Source organism: Panthera onca, chromosome B3 (genome assembly GCF_046562875.1).
Source record: "Panthera onca isolate mPanOnc1 chromosome B3, mPanOnc1 haplotype 2, whole genome shotgun sequence".
Classification (NCBI taxonomy): domain Eukaryota; kingdom Metazoa; phylum Chordata; class Mammalia; order Carnivora; family Felidae; genus Panthera; species Panthera onca.
Window position 1 is genome coordinate 53,937,371 of NC_138344.1, and position 14,086 is coordinate 53,951,456.

Here is a 14,086-nt window from a genome sequence, read left to right on the forward strand (position 1 = left end):
ATATGGGACAGTAAATTTTCATGACTGTTTAGGAGGATTCCCTGACATGGTTATCTGATGTAAACTCTGATTTTCCCACTTAACAACATTGTTTTTTCATGTCTGTTCTCCACCCCACCCCCTCACCTTAACTCTCTAAATTTCACACATAGCACTATTACTTTATAAATCTTTTTCTTTGATTCTACAGACTGATTGCTAAATGCACGATATCATTCTTGGAGCCAGAGACATGTAATCTCTGGGTTCCTTGGGTTCCTAAATGCAGGCTGTGATTTTGGTGTTGGACGGCAGAAGGAGATGTTGAGCCAGAAGATAAGGGTGTTTTTGTATGTGTGTGTTGTGTGTTTTTTTTTTTTTTAACTTCGCATATAAACAATTAGTGTTGAATTTTCAAATAATTAGAAAGCTAAGGGCTAAAACAGTTATTTTTGTGTAGTCAACCTTGCCTTCTTTTTACAACATAAAGATATTTTAATAAATGTTTTCTACCTACGATGAGCCTTTGGGGAACCATTTCATTGTGCTGTAAGGCAAAACATCCATTTTTTGGCCTCTCACTCCCCATTTTCTCCAGGGGCCTCATTTTGTATATACAAGTTGTGGCCCAGTGTATTCATGGCTGGCTTTGGCACTCATCTTGAGGGAGCATCTGCCACGTGGCTCTCTGGTTATGGTTGAAAGTTCTGGAGTCATGGCAGCTTGCCCTATGTTACTTCAAAACCTGTCATCCAAATATCCTTGGAGAGGAAATTTCCCTTCCATTAAAGGCATTATCTGTCCATTTTGAAGAGAAGAGTAAAATGCATCTTCTAAGTATGTTAAGTGACCATACAATCTTTTTCTTAAATAGCAGAGATGGATGAGTGTGAGCAGGATTAATCTACTGCTAATTAGATCTAGGGCACTGGGGTGAGTTTCCATTTAGAACAACCCTCTATCCTTGGTGTCTATATTTTCTTTCTCAGAGATTTATTCTATTGTTTGAATCAATGAATCAATTCATTGAAACAATCAATTCATTTTTGAATCAATGAATGAATTTTCACTTAAAACAGTCCATTATATTCTAATAACATTTAGTTTTATTGTCACATTTTTTTTTAAATGTGCTTCTTGAAAGACTTGTTTTAAGCCAGATTATATGACAATTTTCTGCAAATTAATGAATTTATTTTATATATTAATGCCCTAGAATTGCTATAAGATCTCTGCAGGAGATCTTTAGTCTTTCCCTTTTTATTATTTAACAATATTTCATGCCAGACCAGTGGTTTTTAAGTCTTTGAAGCACAGACAACCTTATATACCAAATGTATCCAGATTATCTAGTTGAAGCACAGCTCAAGATGGTAATTTAGATTTTAGGTAATTTTAAATGTTCAAAATGATTCTGTTTTCATTATGTTTACACTCCTACTTCCTGGAATTTGCAAATTTGCGATGGCCTTCGAATCACAAAGAACTATCCAACTTGCTTCCTGTAATGGAATCTTATGCCATAGTCTTTCTGACTGGTGATGAGCTGAATTTACCTGCAGGCCAGTCTCTTGTCAGAGTAATAGGTATGCTCCGTATACTTGTTATGATTTGTTTCCCCCTTCTCCTTCAAGAAAAGCAAAGGAAAATTTGTTTGAACAAAACAGAAGTTTTTCCAACGGCCATGTAGTTTTTGAAAAACAGCAGCTGGAGTTGGACTCAGTTGTAGAAGAAACCATAACAGGAGATTATGCCTTAATCATCAATGGCCACAGTTTGGTGAGTTTGCTTAAGGCTCTTGTTCTTTCTTTTCCTTTATTCCAATAATTGTCTCTTTTGTGCTGTCGTAATGAGATCTCCTTTTGTGTTTTCCAAACAAATGACACTACTAGAAACGAGGGTATACACGATGGTTTCCTGTTTGCAAGGGGAAAGGAAGTTTCTGATACATATTTCATACATTATTGCTTGAACCACCGCAGTGAAAGGGAGGTTCCAAAGAAATACTGTATTCACAGAATATCCATCTTATGTGAGTGACTGTAAACCATTAGCAGTATTGTTTAAGTGCTTTTCTAAGGAGAGTGTCACAGCTCACTGTTATTTAATTAAACTAACGCAACTGTTGGATGTATTGCAATTACTGTTTTGCTGATGTTTGTGATTTGGCAGAGCACAACCTGATCTTCATATAATTACCACACCAAATTACTGCCATTAAGATACCTCTGGTGGTTTTTCTAAATAGCAGTATTTTACAGCAATGCCAAACAATTTGCTTTGATTAGGAAATCTGGTTCTTGTCGTAATAGAATAAACTTGCATTGTGCTTTTAATGTAGTTCAGGTTCCAAATCTTGAACAAATATCAAAACACTCCTCTGAGTTTCTAATTTAGAAGACAAAAGCTCTGATTGCACTCCAGTGAAATTATCATTTATATGCCCAAAGAGCTAATCTCACATCTTTCCCCAGCTTTGATGATCATTTTTCACTTTTGGAGTTTGGAAAATAAATGTATCTTCTTGTAGACAGTTTCTTAGAGGACAAAAGAAGTTGGATATGGCTATATTTTATTTTCCCCCTTGTGATCAGCTGTCTGTTAGCTTTTAGTGCTTAGAGCATTATCCAGCTGGATTCCAGACGTAATGATGTGTTGCCTTCTACACCATGGAAAGTTACAGAGCTCAGCTGCAGGCCAAGCTCAGTTGAAAGTTTGTCCAGATGACACGAACTTCTCCCTTGCACAAATGAGCAGCAACTGAAAATTATAAGCCTGTCAACTGGGGCTTGGAGCTGGTGGCCTCCAGGCTGAACTTCCCAGGGACTACACTATGGAAAGGTCCCTAATGAGTGGTGCTTTGACTTTCCCTCAGGCTCAAAGAAGCCAGTGTGTGGTGGGTTAGACTACCCAGGTGATAAAATATACTGTTCTTCCTTTGTCTCTAAATCTGTTGAAAGGAAGAGCTAAGATAGATGCTCTTCAAGAACTGTTTCAGCTTCAAAGCCTGAAGCTTGTGAAACCATGAAATGTCATTTTTCATTTAAGGAGAATGGACCACATTTCTGCTGGTATGGTCAGAAGCTTTTTTCTTTTTCTTTCTTTCTTTCTTTTTTTTTTTTTTTAAGTAAATCATGATTCCAGTTTGCTTAAATCTTGATGCTTTGTGGAATGTAATTGGGTTCTTCCTTCTCAGAGTCTGACTCTAGGTTTTCACTTGTTGATAATAAAGAAGAAAAAGAAAGAGAAAAGGAGACCATTCTGGGCAAGAAAACCAGTTACATGCTGTCTCTTTCAGAAAGAGAAAGCTAACTCACAGATTCCCTTAGGAATCATAGGCCTTGACGTAAGAATTTTCTACATCAGAGTCATGTTTTATATTTATTCACCCATCCTTTCATTGATATCATGAACATTTATTAAGCATGCTCAAGTCAAGATGCTAGAGCTTGAGGATAAGGATGTGAATAGAACTCGGTTCTTGTTTTAGGGATTGCCATCTAGCAGGAGAGCTAATCTCAAGTGGTATGACAAATACTATATAGAGAAATGAACACAAAGCTTTGAGAGCATAGAGACAGACACATTTAGTTCCTTGTGTGAAAGTCAGGGAAGACTTCCTGGAGGAAGTGATGCTTTCAGGCACAGGAGCAACAAGTACAAAGGCACAGAGGCAAGAAAGACCCTGTCATGTTACGGAAACAAGCACTTTGGCATGATGGGAGTACAGAGTAAACTTAAAGATGGTGGTAGAAGCCAGGACTCAAAAGAAACATAGAGGCCAGATTGTGACAGGCTGTGAATATCTTGCTAGAGATTCATTCAGAGATACTGATGACTCAAAGTTGAGGTGGATTCCTGTTTCCTCTCAATGTGTTTACTAAATAATGTACAATGAGATGTTTTCTAGAAAACAAATCACACAGTTAACTGCAAAGGATTATGCTCTCCTTTCCAGTCATTTCTTGGCATACATAAAGGCTGTGGTTATTTGGAGAAGAGCAAGGCTGGAGTTGGTTGGGAACCCTGCCTGAGACACAGGTTGCATGCCACCCTTTTGCACAGGCTTCTCTTGGTTTCAATCACTTTGTTTTTCAAGGGCTAATTTCCAGGTCATCTGCTTTTCATTTGCCCAACCACTGATAACCACAACAACAAACACTAAATATACAAAACAACAATGCAAAGGAAACAAAACTTCCATCACTTAGAACAAAGAAGTCATCATCATTATGTAGTTCTTTCTAAACCTGGTGAGATGGTGGGTAGGCTCAGTCTTTTGCTTTTCTCTCTTTCAGTGGATTCTGGAGATTTTCTGGCATTTAATTATATCTCACCAATGTAGCGTGATAATGTGTTAAGGAGGACACACAAGGGCATTGTGTCTTTTTTTTTTCATTCTAAAATTCCTTGGCACTTAGTAGGAGTTTTGTACTCATCTTTAGTTAGTTGTTCATGTGATTCTGGGTCAACAATGACTTGTTGAAACTTAGTTAAACTGTTTAGAAAATATATCAGTTGAGAAACAAGACATCTCTCATTAATTATTTCTTGTTCTAATCTGGATTTTTTTTTTTAATAACATAGGCCCATGCCCTAGAAAGTGGTATCAAGGGTGATCTCCTAGAACTTGCCTGCATGTGTAAGACTGTGGTTTGCTGCCGAGTCACCCCACTCCAGAAAGCCCAAGTAGTAGAGCTGGTGAAGAAGTACAGAAATGCTGTCACTTTGGCCATAGGTGATGGAGCCAATGATGTCAGCATGATCAAAAGTAAGGGTATTATTCAGTATGGTCTGCTGTATAGCGGGAGTCCTTGGGTTCAGCATTTGGCAAGATGTAATGGAGGTTGCACTGTAATTTAATTTTCCCACTAGTTCTAAAATGAATACTTTATGGATCCAATGCATTCAGCATTACTAGCATTCATTAAAAACAACAACAACAACTTTGTCTTTAATTAAAAGAAAAAGGCTAAAACAGGATATTAATCACCTTATATTGTGTGTTTTTACACTAGAAAAGGATATTGATTTAGGCTAGAAAAGGATATTGATCACCTTATATTGTATAATAACTAGCTATGGTGTAAGGAATGAACACTGGATCCACAGTCCCAACACTTGGGTTTAATCCCAGTTTAGCCACTTACAAACTGTAAAACTTCGGGCAAATGACTGAACTTTTTGTGCCACTTTCCTCTTTTGCAACATTAAGATAAATACCTAACTAATGAGTGTTTCATGAGAAAATATATGTGAAAAAAATATAAGTGCTATATCTGTAAGATTTTTGTAGGTAAATAATGACATAAAAGAGATTGTATCTTTGTTCAGGGAATGAAAATGTTCCTCTTTTCCTTTGTAGGTGCTCACATTGGTGTTGGCATCAGCGGTCAGGAAGGAATGCAGGCAGTCTTAGCCAGTGACTATTCATTCGCACAATTTAGATACCTCCAAAGGCTTCTCCTTGTTCATGGAAGGTGGTCCTATTTCCGAATGTGCAAATTCTTATGCTATTTTTTCTATAAGAATTTTGCATTCACACTTGTGCATTTCTGGTTTGGTTTCTTCTGCGGCTTCTCAGCCCAGGTTGGTAAAAAAAAAAAAAAAGGCACTTTTCTTTCTTTTATTAGATCCCCCTGAATTGCAAATAACTGTTCTTCATGGCTCTTTATTGATAGAGAGCATTTTTGTATATGTCTAATACAAATCACAATATGACAAATAGGTAATTTATAGTTGACTTGAGGTTTAAACACAAAACAATATACATTTATCTGGAATTTTATTTATTTGTTTTATATATATAAGTATATATATATATGTAACTATATATATGGTTATATAACATAAATATATATATATATATAAGTTATATAACCATATATATATATTTATATAACATATATATATAACATATATATATATATAACATATATATAATATATATATATATATAACATATATATATAACATATATATAATATATATATATATTATATATATATATATATATATATATATATATATATATATATATAAAACCAATGAGTACTCCTTCTTGAGCATTTTAATTTTTATTGAAATATTTTGGTATGATCGCTGATAAACTTGATGTGGAGCTTTAATTCAGAACAGAAGACTAAGAAACACTAACAAGAAATGTTGATGTATCTCTTTTGGGAAGATGGTCACTCACCCAACACATTGACTATGTATGGGCTGAGAGCAAATAAGTTTTATATTAGGGAGAAATAATTGATACCTTGACATCAAGGCTGTTTGACAGCACTTCATCAGATAAAAATTGATAAAATAGATACTGTTTGTAACAAAGAAGAAAAATTAGCAATTGATAAATTAGGAATTAGGATTCTATTTTTCTATCTTTTCATATCGATTTTATATTTTTATTATTTTTTAATGGTTATTTATGTATTTTGAGAGAGAGAAAGAGAGAACACAAGCAAGGGAGGGGCCAAGATAGGGAGAGAGAATCCTAAGCAGGGTTTGGGTTGCCCATGCAGAGACCGATGCAGGGCTCCATCTTACGAACCATGTGATCATGACCCGAGCCAAAATCAAGAGTTGGGTGCTTAACTGACTGAGGCACCCATGTGCCTCTACTCATATCCATTTTAAAAGATAGTTATTTAGGGGTGCCAAACAGGTGCCTATATAAATAGTGGTTTCATACATTTTTCCCTTTATCTGTGAGGATGAGATTTCTTAAAATGAGGCACACCTATACCCATTCCTAATGTTCTCTTTTAAGGATAATATACCCAGAACTAAAAGCAGACTATGTTAATATTTTTGTTGATATTTTTTGTAATCTCCAGACATTGAAGTAAAGCAAAACTCTTGATTTTAGTTTTTCAAAAATTTAGTGCTCAGTTTTCTTAGCCTTAGTTCAGAGAAGGCTGGAGAGGGACTTACTTGCTCATAATCTCACCTTGTCCAACAAAAACAAATGTGAGAATGTGGCCTGTGCCTTCCTAGGCTGGGGACTTCTCCTCCACATAAAAATGAAGCAAGACTATTTGCTAAGCAGTGCTTCCAAGAGATCCAGCTTTCATAGTGCAAAGGTTTGGGGGCTTTTGAAAAATCACTGAACTACAGAGGGACGCCTGTACTCTCATTTAGGCCTCCTAGGATACAGAAGAGTGGTCAGTGATTTGTGTTTATAGACACATGGAGCTTGGATAGCAAGTTTACTTGCCAGAGTTTTCTTTGTTAAACTGTGAAGTTGGAAACTAATGTTCAGTGACTTTTAACCTCTACATTTAGGTGATTTTCTGCTCTGCTTTCAAGATCTGATAAAACTTGTCAGAGTCAGACGTTAAGCAACTAGATTTTCAATCCTGTCACCAGTATTTACCTTTTGAAAGAGAACAGCAAGAGAGAACAGTGATTGTTCTAAAAACCTGAGTATCTGATGATTAAAGCCAGTTGTAAGACACCCAACTGGTCTATGATTAGGTTTCTTAAATGTTTGGTTCAACTTAGCATATTTCTTGTCTGTCTTCCTTCCCTTCCTTCCCTCCCTCCCCTTCTTTCCCTCCCTTCCTCCTTTCCTTTCCTTCCTTCCTCCCTTCCTTCCTTCCTTCCTTCCTTCCTTCCTTCCTTCATTCCACCAAAATCTCTAGTTAATTGCACAATCTTTACTTGACCATGTTCAGTCCTGACTGACCCTCTGTGTGTTTTCCTGTGCTGGTTAGTTGGGCTGGACCAGGGGCTATCAAACTTGAACATGCATGGGAATCACTTGAAGGGCTTTTAAAGCACAGCTCCTTGGGCCCCACCCAAGTTTCTGAGTTCAGTAGGTCTGAGGTAAAGCCCAAGAATTTGCATTTCTGACAATTTCACTGGGAGATGCTGATGTTGCAGGTGGGGGACCATAGTTTGAGAACCACAAGACTGGCCAATATAGAAGAAAGTCCAAAGGTATGTTTCCTTGAACTCAGAGCCCGGAATGAACTCCAGTCTGCTTTTTGTTTAGTCCATGCTAGACTCCATTCACCTTTCCTGAGGAGGAGGGGCCAGTTTAGCAAACAACTTATCACCAAAATAGAATTTTTCCAGAGGGCTTAGAATCTCTTTACCCATCCTACAAAAGCCTTCGCCCCTGAGGTTATACATGCACTAATACAGGGTCAGGAAAAAAGGGGGGGGTCTGTTTCAGGTCAGAGAGTTGCTTTTCTCAGTTTACCTAGGCTATTGTGTTTTATCCAGCTTACCATAAGCTTCATGAGGAAAGGAAGCATGTCTGAATCATCTGTACCATCCATAATCTTGAATGGAACCTGGCATATAGAAGCATCTGGCCATTTCATGTTGTTGGGTGTTTCTAGAACCTTTTGTGTGCTTGAGGTAGATGCAGCAAGGAGAGTCATTCAGATATGCCTCCAGTCACTCCTTCAGGTTGCTGCTTCCTCTCCCTGAACCCAGGGCTGCCTCTGCAGGCTCTACATCTGGTCCATGTAAATGTATACAGTCTGACCAGCATGGTGGGAGAGGGGCTTGTGTCTTAAGATCTCTGTGATTATGGCATTGATTTCAGAATGCAGAATGATGTTTTGTGTGTGTGTTGTATTGGGTTAATACGAAGTTAATTGGGCCACAAATGATGTATTTCTTAATTATTTGTATATTGCTTCATTATAGGAAAAGCAGTGGATTTCCAGGTTTATTTTGTTTTGCGTAGGTTTTGGTTGATTTAAATAGAGCAGGGCAAATCCTCTTTAGGCAGAGGAGCAATCACCTCATAAAACCAATTGAGCTACTGAGGAAGAATCCTGGACAGCTATCTATTTTGCCCTCATTTTTGTGATGATTTGATCAAATTGGGACCCAGGCTTAGACTTATTGAATAAGATCCATTGGTCCCACTATTTCAAACTTCCATTCATTGGATGACTATTTACTAAGTCCCTGGTATGTGTCAGACTGTGGTTGTCTGCTGGTGCTTGTATCCCAGGCATGGTGAAGGATGTCTAAGAGATGCATTCTTAGTGGACATGGCAAAGTGTGATCTCACAAATTTTATTAGCTGTTCACACAGTGGAGAATTCAAGGTTCTATTTTCAGACTTGTCAGAGAAGTAGATAGGCTTGTCATGAGAGTGGCAAGTAGTAATTTGTAACCTTTTGTTGGAGAGGAAAAGGCAGCAAGTCAGTGACAATGCTCGTATAATGGCGTCAACACTATGGTGTCATCTTCTAGGTGGAATCATATTGTCGACACTAACAAGTAGAGATAAAAGCAAATTGCAATTGTAGTTAACACTTAAGTAGCACTTAGTATGTACCAGGCATTGTTTAAATTTTTTGCCTGTATTAGCTCAATATTTGCAATAACCATATGAAGTAGGTTATATAATCATGGTCTATATCAGTTATTTTTAAAATACTTTAAAAAAGTTTAATTGTGATTAAAAACACATAACATAAAATTTAAAACACATCTTAACCATTTTTAAGTATAGAATTCAATGGTGTTAAGTACATTCACAACAGTACATTGTGCAACAGGTCTCCAGAAATTTTTCATCTTGTAAAACTGACACTGTATACCCATTGAAAAACAACTGCCCATTTTTCCCTCCCTCCAGCCACTGGAAACCTCTATTATACTTTGTGTTTCTATGAGTTTGACTGGAAAATGTGAAATGATCCACGTTTTGGTTCACCAATTCTTTCTTTTGCTTGGTTGAGTCTGTTATTGATGTCCTCCATTAAATTCTTCAGGTCAGTCTATATTCTTCAGGCTAGGATTTCTGTTTGTTTGATTATTTGTCTTTCTTTGTTGAACTTCTCATTTTATTCATGCATTGTTTTCCTAATTTCATTTAATTGTGTGTTCTTATAGTTTGCTGACCATCTTTAAGAGGATCATTCTGAATTTTTTTTAGTTCATAGATCTCCATTTCTTTACATTCAGTTATTGGAGCTTTATTAGTTTCCTTTGGTAGTGTTATTTACCTAATTTTCATGACCTTGATTCTTTGAGTTGGTATCTGCACATTTGAGCAGGTGATCTCCATTTCCATACTTTACAGGTTTGCTTTAGCAAGGAAAGACAGCTCAGCTCCATTGGGGTACCAGATGGGTCAGCTGGCAGCATCTGTGGGCAGGTGGGGCTTCCTCCAAGTCTCTAGTCACTTCTGTGCTCTGAGGTCAGAGGGACTGTCCCTTGCTGGGCTCTTTGATTGGGCAGCGCTACAGGCTAGGATCTGGAATTGTTCATGTTTGAATGAGGTCTCGGGCTATGCTCCCTGACCAGATGGTACTATTGGCTAGATCCTGTGTTCATGCAGCATTGTAGGCAAGACTTTGTGATTGGGTGGGGCCTCGGCCTATGCCTTGTGATTAGGTGGGCCCACAGAGTGTGCTCCCAAATTGGGCTGGGTAACTGTTTGGTCTCCCTGATCAGATAGGACTGCAGGCTGTGCCCAGGATTGGGTGGGGTCACTGGCTCGGCTCCCTGGCAGGATAGGGCTGAAGGCTGTGTTCAGAAGTTGAGCAGTTCTGCAGGCTGAACTCTGCTAAGGGTGGGCTTGTAGGCTGGGTTCCCTGGCTGGGTGATACGAAGGACTGGGCTTTGAGGCTTCCTAGGGTCACTATTCAGAGTCCCTGGTTATATGGGGCCATGGTGAACTGTCAGGGGGAAAGGCTGCTGGCTTGAGTTCCTGCATAAACAGGGCTGTAGGATGGGCCTCAGGGATATCTGGGGTCTCTGGTTGGGTGGGGCTGGGGCTGTGCTCAGCAGTTGGGTGGAGCTATGAATTTTCTTCCCTGCCTAGGTGGGATCATAGACTGGGCTCCATGGCAAATACAGCTCATTGGCTGGGTATTCAAATCAGGCAGAACTGCCAACCAAGCTCCTCGACTAGACATAGCCACAGACTTGGCTCTGCCCTTGGCAGAATCCCCAGCAGGGATCTCTGCTCCAGTGCTGCTGCAAGTAGGAATGAGGTCCATTAATATCTGAGTGCTGGTTATCATAAGCCTCACCTCCCATCTCCATCTCCATCTGATCCTCAGTGGTTGAGCCCTGCAGATTCCCCCAGTAATCCCCACGAGGCAAGACCTTAGTGGGACTATTAGAAGTGTCGTGCAATGCTGGGGGAGCTGGATGTCCTCCTTAGGTTGTCTTTTTCCCACTGGAGAAACCATAGGCCCAAGGGGCTGTCTTGGTAAGGCACTGTGCTAGCCTTGTGGAGGGGGGTGTGGTCACTGTGGAGTTGCTCCTCTTGCCCATCTAATGTGGTGTGATTTCGCTTCAGGTCCTGGTTCTGGGATTTTCACAATGGTGTCTTGTCTGTGTGTAGGTGCTTGTTGGTATTCTTGTCAGGAAGACTGAAGGTGGGGAGGATTTGCACTGCCATCTTGATGACATCACTCCTGAAATCGCTTTTTTTTCCAGAGAGCATTTTTGTGGCTTCTGCCAGTTCTCTGGGGATACTGCCTACCTGAGACCTTTTTCTCTGTTCCAGGACTTTTTGAATTTGAATTGCAAACTCTGATGAATATCATTTGTGGTTCAAATTTTCAGAAGAAACTTTTTGTCTCTTCCTTTAGCTAGTGCCAAGGTTGACATAGACAGCCCCTTTTAGTGTGAAGGTTTGTTCTTCCTTCACTTTCACACTAAGGATTCAGGCCTTTGCTGCCTTAGTTTTATAAGAATGTTAATTCCCCATGTGGTCTAATCTAGGCATCAATAATGATGCCACAATAAATAGTATGTTAAGAGTCAGATTTTGGGGCTCCTGGGTGGCTCAGTCAGTTGAGCATCTGACTTTGGCTCAGGTCATGATCTCACAGCTCGTGAGTTCAAGCCCTGCGTTGGGCTGTGTGCTGACAGCTCGGAGCCTGAAGCCTGCTTCGGATTCTGTGCCTCCCTCTCTCTGCCTCAACCCACTTGCATTCTGTCTCTGTCTCTCTCAAAAATAAATAAACATTAAATATATATATACATACATATATATATATGTATGTATGTATATATATATAAAAGAGTCAGTGAGATTTGGTATTATTACCCAAACTCATTTGGCATGGAACCCCATTTTTCCAAGCAATTTGCATATTGTCCTCAGAACAGATGCCATACAGAATCCACTTTGGGAAATTCTGGAATATATATCTCTATGGCAATGGTTGCAAAAACAGACATCACCCTGCTACTTATCCTGGTTCCATTGTTTTGGAGTCAGGAAGATGTATGGAGGACAAAATGATTCTAAGAATATTATCCCCATTGGAATAAACTATTTATATGTTTCTCCCTTTTAAAAACTTCCATTTTTTAAATTAACTCTAGTCCACTGGACAAAACAGCCTTCTTTTGTATGCTAAAATGGGGTGTTTACATTTAAACTTCTGTAGTCTTTTCCAGTATCCTTGGTTTTTTTCTGATTATAAAAATCATTATATGTGAATATATATCAACTTTTATATATTGGAGACCATACTCTTTGTATCTTTCTCATTCAAAAAAGAAACAAAAACAAAACAAAAAACCAAAACCTGGGGCACCTGGGTGGCTTAGTTGGTTGAGCATCTGGCTCTTGGTTTCAGCTTAGGTCATGATCTCATGGTTTCATGGGTTCAAGCCCAGCATTGGGCTCTGCTCACAGCATGGAGCTTGCTTAAGATTACTTCTCTCCCTCTGTCTCTGCCCCTCCCCCACTCATGCTGTCTCTCAAAATAAATAAACTTTAAAAAACAAACAAGAAGATTTATCACATTTTGAGAAACACTTCTGGTTTTACATTCTTTAAAAAAATGTTATTTTTGTTAATGGCATTCTGAAACATGGACTTATTATAAATCATTTGACAATTCTGGTTTATGAACATTTAAGTTGTTTCTATTTTAAGTTCAATAATTCATTCCTTCCCCATAGCTGTGAGTCACACAACAATGTCAAATTGCTAATAGGAGTATTTGTTTACCATCTTGGGAAGAGAAAACAAAATGATGACTAGGACAAGTATCCTACCCACCTGGAACTCATTTTCTCATCCAGGGAATAAAGAAATGGATGAATAGGTCCAACAGAAAACTATAATAGAAGTTAACATGAGAACATGGGAAAAGGAGAAATGTGTGAGGATCTGGCTTGGTAAATCTCAAGTGAGCCTATGAATATTTTCAAAATTCAGTGGAGGTCTGAAGGTGTGAAGTCTTGCTACCTGCGGGGATTTAGGGGTAGCTTGTATAAAGGTGTGAGTCAGTAGAGGACTAGGAGAAAAACCCTTCCCTCATAACTGAACACTTTGCAACTGACCTGAAGAGTAGTTGAATTTGAAATCTCTTTTCAATTTCTAAAATTCCATTTAAAACCAACTCATTTAGAAACACTTTAAAAACCACATGGCATTGGTGTGTGTGGGCATCTTAACAGTAGTATGTATAGCAAGACATGTCTTGTAGAAAAGGTGTCATGCCACTATGACGATGAGGCCTGTGCTGTTTCCCAGCCCCACCCGCATGTGTGTGCCCTGGTGTGCTAGCAATCTGGGGACTGGCTGTGAGGGTGACATGGATATGGAACTGGGAATGGTAGGGACTGTTGTCTTTACCATTCCCTGTCTTTCTCTAGAAGGTCCTGATTAGCAACAGGTTTAACTGAAAAATCTTTGGGCTTTTTTTCTTCGCTCTGTTTTCCCAAGGACAATATGCTGCAAATGAGGCAACTGAAAATAAAACAACATATTTGGGAGAGACACTAGTCTACAGAAAATGAGAATTTTTAAATAGGGGACATTTTTGCAATGGTGCTTCTTTCCCCCAGTTGAAATCATGTAGTTGGCCCCAGGCTTCAAAGCCGTGCATTGGGTGATACAGCTTTAGTAGCCCCTACACCTATTAGATAAACACTTCCAGTCTGTCAGTGAAAGCCATCTGAGATCTTCCCACCTCTGCCATCTCTCTCTTATGTTGCTTCAGTGGAATTGAAAGATCCACGGTGAAATGGAGCCAATAGTAATAAAAACTCAGGAGCCTGCCAGATTTCAGAATAGCAGGCATGAGTTTAGAGGCCCTTTCTTGGGAGGCCCGACCCCCAGTCGCTTGTCTGTCCAGTCCTGACAGGAGTGAGG

The 14,086-nt window shown here is 39.0% G+C and overlaps 1 protein-coding gene across 20 annotated transcripts in view; it reads left to right on the forward strand.

Moving 5' to 3' along the window:
- ATP8B4 (ATPase phospholipid transporting 8B4 (putative)) overlaps positions 1 to 14,086 on the forward strand; it is a 272,767-nt gene that overhangs the window by 207,154 nt on the left and 51,527 nt on the right. For 19 of the 20 annotated variants that reach the window (XM_060618559.3, XM_060618571.3, XM_060618558.3 and 16 more), the window contains 3 exons: positions 1,614 to 1,758; positions 4,567 to 4,750; positions 5,345 to 5,568. In XM_060618559.3, the coding sequence (XP_060474542.3) occupies positions 1,614 to 1,758; positions 4,567 to 4,750; positions 5,345 to 5,568 (553 nt within the window). The remainder of the gene's footprint in view (positions 1 to 1,613; positions 1,759 to 4,566; positions 4,751 to 5,344; positions 5,569 to 14,086) is intronic. The other variant, XM_060618576.3, reaches the window with a different exon arrangement.